This window comes from Castanea sativa, chromosome 7 (genome assembly GCF_040712315.1).
Source record: "Castanea sativa cultivar Marrone di Chiusa Pesio chromosome 7, ASM4071231v1".
NCBI classification, from domain to species: domain Eukaryota; kingdom Viridiplantae; phylum Streptophyta; class Magnoliopsida; order Fagales; family Fagaceae; genus Castanea; species Castanea sativa.
Window position 1 is genome coordinate 1377483 of NC_134019.1, and position 12210 is coordinate 1389692.

General features: G+C 36.6%; 2 protein-coding genes across 4 annotated transcripts in view; both read right to left on the reverse strand.

Annotated features, from left to right (window-relative positions):
- The window catches only part of LOC142642908 (uncharacterized), a 104886-nt gene that overhangs the window by 35857 nt on the left and 56819 nt on the right, over positions 1–12210 (reverse strand). The gene's annotated exons all lie outside the window — the stretch shown is intronic.
- LOC142642910 (protein FIP1) lies at positions 5213–9545 on the reverse strand. Of its 3 annotated transcripts, none has more exons than XM_075817354.1 (6): positions 9410–9545; positions 8995–9250; positions 7094–7153; positions 5926–6018; positions 5739–5801; positions 5213–5662 (listed from the first exon to the last, which is right to left on the reverse strand). In XM_075817354.1, exons 3-6 carry the CDS (start codon positions 7136–7138, stop codon positions 5561–5563), a joined length of 303 nt encoding a protein of 100 aa, XP_075673469.1. In that variant the 5' UTR covers positions 7139–7153; positions 8995–9250; positions 9410–9545; the 3' UTR covers positions 5213–5560. The 3 variants fall into 3 exon arrangements, with proteins under 3 accessions (XP_075673469.1, XP_075673468.1, XP_075673467.1); XM_075817353.1 differs by having other exon boundaries at positions 9357–9541; XM_075817352.1 differs by having other exon boundaries at positions 8995–9541.

Consider the following 12210-nt stretch of genomic DNA (forward strand, 5'->3'; position numbering starts at 1 on the left):
AGACAACAGCTTATAAACACTACCCACCAAACTAATGGGGCGATAGTCTGTAATGTTAACGGCACTGCACTTCTTAGGAATTAAAGTGAGGAACGATGCATTCAAAGGCCGTTCAAACGAGGAATGCCGATGGAAATCATCAAAAAAATCCATTACATCCCTTTCCACGACCCTCCAACAATTCTGAAAAAAGGCCATGGTAAAGCCATCAGGACCCGGGGCTTTATCCCCCTCCATCTCCTTTAGAACCTGGAAGACTTCCTCCTTTGTAAACTCCTTCTCCAAGGACACCCGATCCTCCTCTTCAACACAGGCAAACTCTAACCCATCCATAGAAGGACGCCCCACCTCAGTTTCCTTATACAACTCTTGGTAAAAGAGGACAATATGAGAGCGTACATCATGCTCATCCTCATAAAGAATACCATTCACCTCCATCCTTTTAATTTGATTAGCATTTCTATGGGAGTTTGCTAATCTATGAAAAAACCGAGTATTATTATCTCCCTCTTTTACGAATAAGGCTCTCGACTTTTGCCTCCAGGAAGTCTCCTCAAGAGTAGCCAAGTGCTCTATGTCCCCTTTGATTTGGAGACGCCGAATCTGATCCTCACTAGACAGACCCACTAGCTCCTCTCTCAGATCTAACCCCATCAGCTCAGTCAGCATGTTCTTTTTTCTAAAAGCCAAATCACCAAACTCCTCTCTGTTCCACTTTTTTAAGTCTGCTTTTAGAGCCTTCAACTTTTGAGCCAAGATGAAACTTGGAGAGCCCTCAAAACTGTAGCTATCCCACCACTGCTTAACTCTGTCTACAAAGCCCTCATCCTTTAACCACATGTTCTCAAATTTAAAGGCACTTCGACCACGCCGAACCACACCAGCTTCCAGCAGAAGAGGGCAGTGGTCTGAAAGAACACGGGGAAGCACCCGTTGGGATACATTCTCGAAGTGCTCCTCCCAATCAGGAGAGACCAAGGCCCTGTCGATTCTTGACATAGAGGGAAGACCGGAATCTCTAAACCAAGTGAACGAAGCCCCCTCTAAAGGTAAATCAACTAAGGAATTATTCTCTATGAAATCTGAGAATGCGTGCATAGCGGGGCTGAAAGTCTCACAGCCAAGTCTCTCACTTGGGTATCTGATAATATTAAAATCACCTATCAAACACCACGCCACAGGCCACCTGGCGCGCACCTGAGACAACTCCCCCCACAAATTAGCCCGTTGCCCATTGTCATTAGGGCCATACACACCTGAACAAGCCCACACAAAATCGTCTACCACTCCTCTCAATAAAACACTGATAGAGAAATGACCCACAATAATATCCAACTTCTCAAAAACCCTCTTATCCCAAATTAGCAAGACCCCTCCTGAAGACTGCACAGCATCCAAAACAGCCCAATCAGTGAAAGGACTACCCCATATACTCCGAACAAAGACCCCATCAATAGACGAAACTTTCGTTTCTTGAATACACACAAAATCGCACTTCCACTCTTTTAGAAGGTTCTTGCACACCTCTCTCTTCCGGGGATTATTAAGCCCCCTTACATTCCAAGAAAGCAGTCGTATCGTCATTTAAAACTACTAGCATCCCCCAAGTCAGTCAAAGAGTCTCTGCTCTTACTCCTAGCAATGGCACCCTCATAATTGACATATGAAATCAGCCCCTTAAGCTCTCTAAGGCCTCGTGTCCCTGACTTAGCAGGTCTCTTAGCCACCTCTTCGTCATTCACCTTGAGACAGTCCTGTTCTAGTATGCTAAAAAGGGCCAAACATTGAGCTTCATGTCTCACAATAGGAAACCCCACCAATTTACAGAATTTTTTCATCAACTTGGATACCCAATCCGAGTGTGGACCAGATACATTCCTCTGTGCTCCCTCAACAAAGTCCTGAGTCAAAGTACCCACGTTTGGATCAATAGGAACCCAAAGAGACAGAGGTTCACAGTCCAACACACAATTATCGTTCTCTCCACTGCCACAACCACTGCCCACCCCCCCCACTGGACTCCCTAGGAATAATAGTGAGCCCAGATTCTGCCTGAAAATCCCCAACTGAATCCACCTCTTCCACAATTGATTCCCCTTCCCCAAGCTGAACCTCCAACATGTTACCCAAGTCTACAATAGGAGTCAGACCATTACTCACCGGCCCATTCCTAACCAGCTCCGAGCCAACCACCAAGTCGCCGGTGACACCCAGCTCCACAAACCCGAGCCGAAGAGGCGATCCAGTATCTGGGCTCGAAAGCCTAGTCAGCTCCTTGCCGGCGTCGATACTAGCTTTATCGGCGCTGCAAGGGACCTCACCAACAATTCCGGTCACTGGGTCTTCACCACAAGCCGTCGCCGACCTCGTCACTTCCTCCCTTGAACACGAGCCCACTTGACCCACTCTCGGAACCAGGTCCTCCATCGGCATCTTAAGACTGGATCCCGAAACAACGAGCTCAGGATTAGAGCTCAGGCATTGGGCTGGGTTCAACATTTTTGGAATTTGACGTGGCCTCCACACTCTACTGGGCTTGGCTGAAACCTTGGGGCTGGAGGGAGTAAGCTTAATGGGCTTTGAGGATTTAAATGAGTTTGGGCCCACTTCATGTACCTCAGACCACACAATAGCCCAACTCCCATCTAACCCACGTTCCAAGCGCAAAAATAGGTCCAACGATAGCTCAGATTTCTTCCCATCACTTTCAATTTCCTTTACCATTGACAAAACCTTCGCCCCTAGGATCTCCCTCTGACCGAGAGTACTAGCCTTGCAGGAATCACGGTAAGCACATCTTGAATCTGACACAATCTTCTTTCCAACCTGCTCCCTCTGCCCTAGGACACTTTTCTTGCTGAGATTGCGACTGCTTTCTGACCAAATCTTCACCCCTCCCAACGCAGCTTTCTTCTTCCCTTCAACCCCTCTGCCGGTGGTATTATTCCGATGCCCCACCACCACCGATGCATAGGAATGTGAGACATCTGTGTTTAGTTTCCTTTTGTTTTTCTCACCACCTTGGATAAGGGAGCTGTCACCCTCCACCGGCGCCTCCACCTCTGTAGCACCCTGAGTTCTCCGAGAAGATCCCTGGCTGACCAAAGAGGCTGGTCTCAATATTTTCCTCAGATTAATGCCGAAATAGTGCCAGCCACATCCCAATCTTCCTTCTGGTATCACTATAGATACCATTAAAAACTTACCATGTGCATTTGACCCCAGTTGAAGGATGTACACCAAGTTACCTTCTCTAAATGTTCTAGCATAATGATCAGAAGATTTCTTAGAATATAAATCCTCCAAATGGATCATGAATCGGTGTGCACTCTCCTTCCCCAGAAAAACAGAGCGCATTGAGGAATGTCCTCTCTCAAAAATCCGTAAAGAGAAAAAAGAACCCCCCTTCACAATGGAAAATTCAAAAGTTTTGGATTCAATGAAGAAAAAAGTGGAACCACCCATGACAGAGGGATCAGATTTTTAACATGTAGATACAAAGCCTCTAATTCTCGAACATTCACTACCAGTTAATGCTATATCATGAGCAACTGCAATACATCAGCAATATTTTAAACCATCCTTATTCTTACACAATGCTTAGAATCAACAACAAGGGTTTCTATTGAGCCAAAATTAAAAGAAGGAAATAATAATCCAACTTTTGCAGAAAGGGAGAGATTGTGTATGCATGTAGAAAGGGAGAGATTGTGTATGCATGTCACTTGCCTTCTCCACAACCCTTGATAAGAACAAATTTTAGATCCTCCAGTTTTGACAATTAGAAGTATGCTTTCTGCTTGGTGACAATGACAATTAGAAGTGTGTAGAGCCAACATTCAACATCTGATGGAGACAAGTCTAACTTAATTTTTACACCTTGTAACAAACTAATTAACTATTCTTGGCTTGTCTTACGCTAGGTTCTTAATCCTAGTTTAGGCAAGCCAAGGGTGGAAGGCTACCCTTGTTCATAGGCTACCTTGGGATCGAAAGATGGGGTCTTCGTCTCCGCCTCGGCCTCGCATGGTTTTGTTTTGTCTCATCCCCACCCCTCGCCGCATGACTGGAAAAACTTTTTCACCCTATTCGCACCCCTTGGGACCCAACGAAGCCTTGCCCCACTCTGTAAAACTTTACTTTTTGTTAATTTGCCCTACAACTAGTACATTTTTGTTAATGAAACATATTTCATTAATAAAAATATACTTGAAACTAAAACTAAATTTATTCTATCAAATCAAATCAATTTTTAGAAAAAATTGAATAATATATTCAAGTTTTTAACAAGATAATCACAAAAAAAAAAAAAAACTAATAGTCTAACACAAGAAAATAAAGGCAGAGAACCACGTCAAGTAGAATAAAATAAGCTAATCTTGATATATTTGTTTAAATAGTAGGGTTTTAGAGCATGAAAAATTTACAATTATAACCCCTTAGCAACACAAGGCGGGGTGGGGATGGGGAGGAGGGGGGCGGGGTGGGTCTAAAAAGTCTAAACCCATCCCCACCTCACCACCTTTGCGAGACGAAGAAAACTCGCGAGGCAAAGTGAGGAGAGACGGGTTAAGCAGGACAGGACAAAATTGCTATCCAAATTTTAAGGAAAATAAAATTTTGACATTTTGAGGGAAATAGAGAGAAATGTGTAATGTTCTATCAATTTCATTAATTTTTACTTAAATTTCCAAATAAGAGAATGATCTTTCAATTCTTATTAAAACTCCCAAACAAAGGAATAAAATAAATATTTCTAAATGATTCATTTCATTCCACTTCCTTCAATTTCTTATAATTTTTTTCTTATAAATTTTTTGGAGTTGAAAAGCTAGTATAAGAAGGAAAGTAATTCCCTCCGATTAGCTCTCAAAAAAGGGTTAATTCCCCCCACCCAAATGAGAGAATGACAAGACTATATATATTCTTTTCTTTCTTTTCTATTATTCATATTCCCCTCCTAGTTATAACTGATTGAAATTTAAAGAGTTGGCTAAGAAAATTAGTTATCAAATTATACCATTTTGTTGAAATTAAAAGGAAAATAAAATAGACAGACCTTATGAGTGCATAATATGAGGCGAGTATTTATGAATCCTCTATGGCCATGGGACAATTTAAGTGAATCATTATGGACTCTTTATATCAAGAACAAAATGAGAGCCGAAGACCTTGTAACTAAATTGACACTCCTCATGTACAAAGTGCTTAGGGGTCTAGGAGAAAGGATTTGAGCTGCGGAATTAGCAGCATGTTGTAATTATTTCTCCATAAAAAAAAATAACAAAAATAAAAACAACAACAACATGAGAGGATTTTTTCCACCACCTATAGGTGGCTGCTGTTAATATATGTTCTACTCTTATCAGAGTAAGGAAAAAAAAAGGGCAATCTATAAACAAATTTATATACAATCAACCATCACTTGTCAATGCTGAGTTCTTTTAACGCTTCCTCTTCTTCTTCTTCTTCTTGTTCTTCTTCTCTCTCTCTCAATTTAACCTAGCAGAGGAATGCAACTGAGAAACATTCAACACAAGTGTGACTATGCTCCACGGTGTTAAGTAGGTTCTGCTGATGTATTTGATTGATTTGTGAGTGTTGAAACCTTCTTCTGCAATTCAAGATTTGACATTCGCTCGACCTCCAATGCTCGCTCAAGCTTTAAAAAATCAAATTTGAGATTGTATGAGCCAAATGTTCTTCATACACCAAATAGTTAAACGAATAGACAATACCTTTGCTGCTCGGGCACTCCATTCTCCTAAAATAGCTCTTAGTCTTTCATTCTCTTCTACATACTGTTCAGTGCCCCCAGAAATATAAAGAACATTAAAAAAAAATCAACACAAGCGTAAAATTTTGTCAATCTTTCTAGCTGGAGATGCTAAACATGATACATGGAGCTAAAATGTTAGTACCTACCTGATTGTTTGTAGCACGAACACTCTGAATCTCAGAGTCCCTCTCTGCTATCAAAGACCGAGCAAGCCTTAGCTCAGATTGCAGTTGATTCCCCTACAATGTGAGTCCCGTTCAGTATCCAGTTCAATAATGCAGTAGATTGTTGTCAAATGCTATATTCAATTTCCTAAATAAAAGAATAGTGTGCAGGGATGAACAAATTAGGTCCCGGTGTCTAGGGGCAGAGAAAAATTTTCAATCGTATTTAATGTCATTGAGTAATAAGTTTTAGTATGTATACTTCTGTTTCAAAGAACAGGATTTAATTACTGTTAACCAAAAAAGAAAGAATAAGTTTTACTACTCGTAGTTTATTTTTTTTGAATGGATAACTAAGAGATAACCACTGCTAGTTAACCTAACTCAAAAGTGAGATTACATCATTTGACACTAACAATTACATTAGCCCCAAAGACATTAACAAATACGTAGGGATTTCATCATGTCACTTCCTCCCACAAGACTATGGAGGTGAAGTTGTGAGTTCAAAACTCATAGATGTGTGTGTAACTTACCAAAATAAAAACAGGGATCTCATCTCATTCATCTTTGGACTAGAAAGACGAATGTAGAAATCTCTATTTTTCTGCTGCAATGTTACCTCTCCAAGTGCCATTTTTTGTTGTTTATATGATGCCATAGGTCACTGTATCTGAAGTAGAAAGGACTACCCATTTAACTATGAATTTGAAAACGTAAAACTTCTCCCTTATAATAAATGTTGATATGCCTGTGTAGTTCACATAGTAATTGGCATAATCTACCTTTATTATATATCACAAAAAATTGTGCCTTTCTTTTTTCCTCTTTTCTTTTTCCTGGATAGAAACAATAAATTCTTTCAAACACGCATCACGATATGTGAACACAATATTAGGCTTGTTTCTTATCGAAAAACACAACAGTAGGCTTTTCATCAGGAAAGTACAAAAATGGAAACATTATGCCATTGCTTATCCAGAAAGCACGAGTACAAAATTAACATGCACATTATCTGTTTCATTTCAAATGGATAGCAGCAGTAAACACTGCTCATGCAATGTTCAAATCAAAGCAATAGGAGGGATTGACATTTGGAGAAGTGTAACATACTAACATGAACAAGTGAGGAAGATCAACCAGGTATTACCTCAGCAGTAAGTGTCCGTAATTCTTGATCACGAGCTGCTAACATGTGGGCGAGATCAACCTGTACATGGAGCCATTAATAAATGGTTTTCTGACTATTCCTCAACTACGTAAAACTTAGGTACAATCCCTTAAGGCTTTGTTTGGTTTGAGGGAATGGGAGAGAAGGGAAGAGAAATGACTCGTTGTCCTTTGTTTGGTTAGAAGGAAATAGAGGGGGGAAAGGGGGAAGAAATAGATTCCATGGGGCCCCACCAATTTTTTATTTTTTAGTTTCACCCTCAAATCTTTAAAATTACTCTTATACCCATGGAAAATTTTGAATTTTTTGTGAAATTACTTTTATGTCCTCATAATTAATTATTAATTTATAAGGATAAAATAGTAAAATGATCTTTTATTATTATTATTATTATTATTATTATTTTCGTATTCCCTCTCTCTCCTTTCTCTTCCCTTCTACATCCAAACATGCATAAAAAATAATTTTTTTCCCCTTTCCCTCTCCTTATTCTCTTTTCTTCTCTTCCCCTTCCACCCAACCAAACATAATGTTAAGTGTTGTATCTTAGATTCCCCAATTAAATTTGATCACATGATTATATTGACCAATGCAGTACAAACAATGTTATGGACCACATGATTGAATTCAATTAGGGAACCTAAGGTACAACACCAAGGAAACTGTATCTAAGTTTTGTCCTTCCTAAAGACTTTTAGTGAAAAATTGAACATAGTCGTACTGGATGGACTCCAAAAGAAATCATACGATTATTATTACATTTCACTTCAAATATTTCATCAAAACCTTCAATTAGATGTGACTGTTTGCCACAACTTATTTGGCTCATGTAAAACTTTTTAAAACCCTACTTTTTCTAGGTAGCCCAGCCAATAAACCAATGAAATAAGCTCTCCCTAACAAGCATGAACTGGCCATCAGAATTCATGTCTTTTACTAAATGTTCTCTAATACACCACCTGTATCTTACAAGCCATTGCACATATGAATATGGAGTTAACATGTAATAGACCATGGGAACATGTAATAGAAAATTGCATATCTAAGCTTGAAGCCTGCTTCCATAGAATTAGTCTTCTTAAGCAAGAATACCTATAATTCTAATCTATAGACTCGCTCTTTCCTACTTCCACATCATTAGAATACTAATGATGTGGAATACAAGTGCGTTAAAAACTCATTTTCTTTTATTTTGAATGGAAAACTTCACTTTTAAGCGAATAGAAATAAATCACTCTTATAGGTAATAGTTAATAGGCCATATTAAGATAAAGTTGATTTTATATGCTCCTAGAATCCAAGCTCCTAAACATTAATAATCAGAACTTTCTCACGTCCTTCTATTATCTGTACAACTCCTCTTTACGCTCCATTTGATTTTGGGAAAATTAGCTTCCCGACCAAACAAAACTCCAATCAGTAACAATGTAGACACACTTAGTTCAAAGATGTAGATAAAGGAAACAGCCAGAGCATGATTGCCATATGAAGTAACACAATGGAAGTCAGTGCAGGCAGCAATTTGAGCTTTTACCTCTGACAACAGCCAGAGCATGATTCCATATCAAGTAACATAATGGAAGTGCAGCAATTTGAGCTTTTTACCTATGACCAGTTATGAAATGCAAGAAGACAGACACAAACAACTTCATCAATCATTTCAGGGGTTTCGTACTACTTGTGATAACAAAATTCAGCTTATGAGACTACAAGATATGAAATTTAATTAAAACCCACAAATTCATCAGCCCATACACAGATTTACTTTCCTTATTTAATCCACTCCAAATCAAATGCATCAAACAATGTAAAAATCAAATAAAAATGAAAGCTTGAAACAGAAAAGTAGTAGTAAAGCTAAGCGAAGCCTAAACACATACTTGAGCGGCAAAACTTCCTGGAGATCATTCATGGTATCCAAGGGTCCCTTAAACGAGCTCTGAACCTCACTCTCCTCTCCAGACTCATCATCATCATCATCACCACCACCACCACCGTCCGACGTATCACTGTTCCTCCCGACCGATGAAGAGCTACACGAGTCCTCCACTCTCTCCGCCCGGAAACGCGGCGAGTCGTAGATCGGAATACACTGCATGAATTTGGAGCGTTCGATCGTGATCGACATGGTTCTGTCTGATCAATATAGGACTTTCAGTAGTCTTCAGAAATTAATAAAAATAAAAATACTAAAAGTTTGGATAAGCAGAAAGAGAGAGAGAGAGAGAGAGAGAGAGAGTACTGAGCTTAGTTGGTGGATATAAATACTACTTTCTGATCTAAATATACTCTTACTATAAAACAAGCACATGGGTCACCGATATTTTCTCCATTCTTGAAAAAGAGTGAGAATAAATAAGGGGGAAAGTGAAGCTCTGAAGCCTTATCCAGATCAAAGAAGAATTTTAAAATTTATATTTATATTTACATTTATATATTTCTTGGAAATGAAAGAGATCTAGCAAGTAGACTGTTTTAAAGAAAAAAAAAAAGAATTTTCCTTTTTGTTTTTTGGTCTGTGATTTATCTCTTTTGTATTTTGTGTTTTTTTATTTAAATAAAATATTTATGTGTCAGTCAGTGTGAGAGTTGTGTTGTAGACCAGGTTGTACTCGGTTACGATGTTTCGAGCCTGTACAAGGATAGTGTTGACTTGTTGGTATTTGATGTGAGCGGCTTTGTTATCATCTTCATCGTATTCATCACCCCTTAAACCTTTTAAATTACAATAAGATTTAAGAACAATATTTAGATATTATTACATAAATAAATATTGAAATAACAAGCGGTAACTATTAGATTATCACTTTTATATGGAATGATCACTAAGTACTAGCATTACTTTTATTTTTTACTAATCATAATCTATCTCACTTCAACTAGTTGTGAAATATAATTGTATTTCTAAATTTATTCAAAGAAGTGAAAGGTTGTGCCTCTGTTTTGTCAAAAAAAATTTTTAATGTCTATTTTGTAAATGGTCCAAAACCCTAAGAAATTAATCACAATAATTTTAAAATTTTTAACATTAGGTCAAATAAGAAAAATAATAATGGCTTATAAATAGTTGTATTTAGCTTATTAAAGAAAAAACTACTCTTCTTTAATTTGATGAGCAGAGAAAAAAAAACTACGAGTACTTTATTCTATTTAAATAAAACATATATTGGAAAATGTGTACAACTTCATATGTTGTTTGTTAGGATAAAAAAAAGCATTTATATTATTAAGACTAAAGAACCATCGCTTATAGTTTTACATAAATCTACTATTTTTATTTTGCATTAATAAAAAACAAATCACATTAATCATTCATTCATATATATATATATATATATATATATATATATATATATATATATATTTGAATTGTATTAAGAAATGGGCCTTATCCTTAATACCTTAACTTCTCCTCCCCCTATTTTGTAACATTTAGTTTTGTCGTTTGTGTGTGCACTTTCAACTTTCAGCATTATCTCTAATACATTATTTTTATTCACAATTTGACTTAATCAATTCTTGCAATCGAATACATTTTGTGATTCAAATCTCTTCCTCTTAGTGAAATTTTTAGACTTATCATTATACTTTGTATTTATAGTCTATAATCACTACCAAACGTGGTAATACTGTAATAAACTTTAAAAATAGTGCATAATATTTGATATGAAGATTCATTTTGTTATCTTTATTGTTATATTAACGTAGAAAATGTGAGTTCCAGACTTCCAGTTTGTTCAATTGATAAAGTTTCTTATTTTTGAATAAGAGATCTAGAGTTTGATTCAAATTTCATAAATAATATTAAAAAAAAAGTCTTTTGTTATTTTGAGACTTAATATTATAACATCCATTGTTAATTTCCTCGAAATTTCAAACATATGTAGCTTATCTTTTCTTATGAGTAACAAGACTTTTTTATGAATGGGGTTGACAATAAGAGACTTTTCTTATTTTGTTTAATCCAATTGTCAAGATATCTAAATAATTATCTAGTAATATCCACAATTACAAATGACCAAGAAAGAGTCAAAACTTTTTATCTTCAAGTTTAGGATTTATGAAAGTTTATGAGATAAGATTAAGATTTATAGTATTTTGTAGTGGAACAGGGAGAAATTAAGTTCACAATTAAATTTTAAATAATGTGGTACAATCTAGATCATAGATACACTTTAATTTGAATCACACAATTCTTAAATATATAAACACTCTTCATTTCATTCCTAAATAGAGAGGATCCTTTTTCCAAAAATAAATGCATTATTGTTGAATCATCACTTGAGTTCCACCATTTTTCAAGTTAACAAAGAAAGTAAAGTACATATTGAAAGGGGAAAAAAAAAAAATCCTTGTTGAAAATTTGTGTACGCACGGGAAAAAAAAAATTGTCTTTGGATTTTAAGGTTCAATGATAAAACATAATTGTGAATATATAATATAACTCCATCTCATTCTTTATTTATATTAATGCAGATAGCAGATTTTGTGGTTTCTGGTCAGTAAACACTTTCTTGATTCTTCTTCTGAGCTAGGCATGGGAAAGCAGATAAAGAAATACTAAAATAAAGATCATTATTATTACTTTACTATGTGAATGTATTTAATCCACTAATAGTTCCATATTCATCCAGATCTGCATTTGCTTCAGATATGTTGCAATATTCTTATTTGTAACGTAGACCCGACCCGCAACAGAAATTTTATCTTTTTCGCATATTATAAATAATATATTTTATTTCGTTTCAACATAAACATTATGGTAGACCTTAGTGCGTGTATTAGTATATTCTTTTTAGTTAATATCTGATTAAGGCATATATTAACTAGATTCATAATAATGTTAGTAGGGTGAGATAGACCCGCAGAGATAATGCCACGTGCCTTGTTTAAGTAGCGTGTTTGCCTGCGAAAGCAAAACGTGGATTTTAGAAGTTTTTAATATAAAAAAAGGCTGTGATTCAATATGAAAAAAGGCCAGCACTCACTCTTCAGAAAATATCTATCTGCCGTCAAGGCCACAATGTAATAACCAAGCTTTTTATTCTAGAATCAAATTGGGGAGACAACTCCTTCAAGGCTTTGACTTATATTCC

Coding starts and splice junctions, on each gene's coding strand:
- LOC142642910 (XM_075817354.1), bottom strand. CDS start 7,138: ATGTTAGCAGCTCGTGATCAAGAATTACGGACACTTACTGCTGAG. Junction 5,802..5,925: donor TTCGTGCTACAAACAATCAG/GTAGGTACTAAC, acceptor GGCACTGAACAG/TATGTAGAAGAGAATGAAAG. Junction 5,663..5,738: donor GGAGTGCCCGAGCAGCAAAG/GTATTGTCTATT, acceptor GATTTTTTAAAG/CTTGAGCGAGCATTGGAGGT.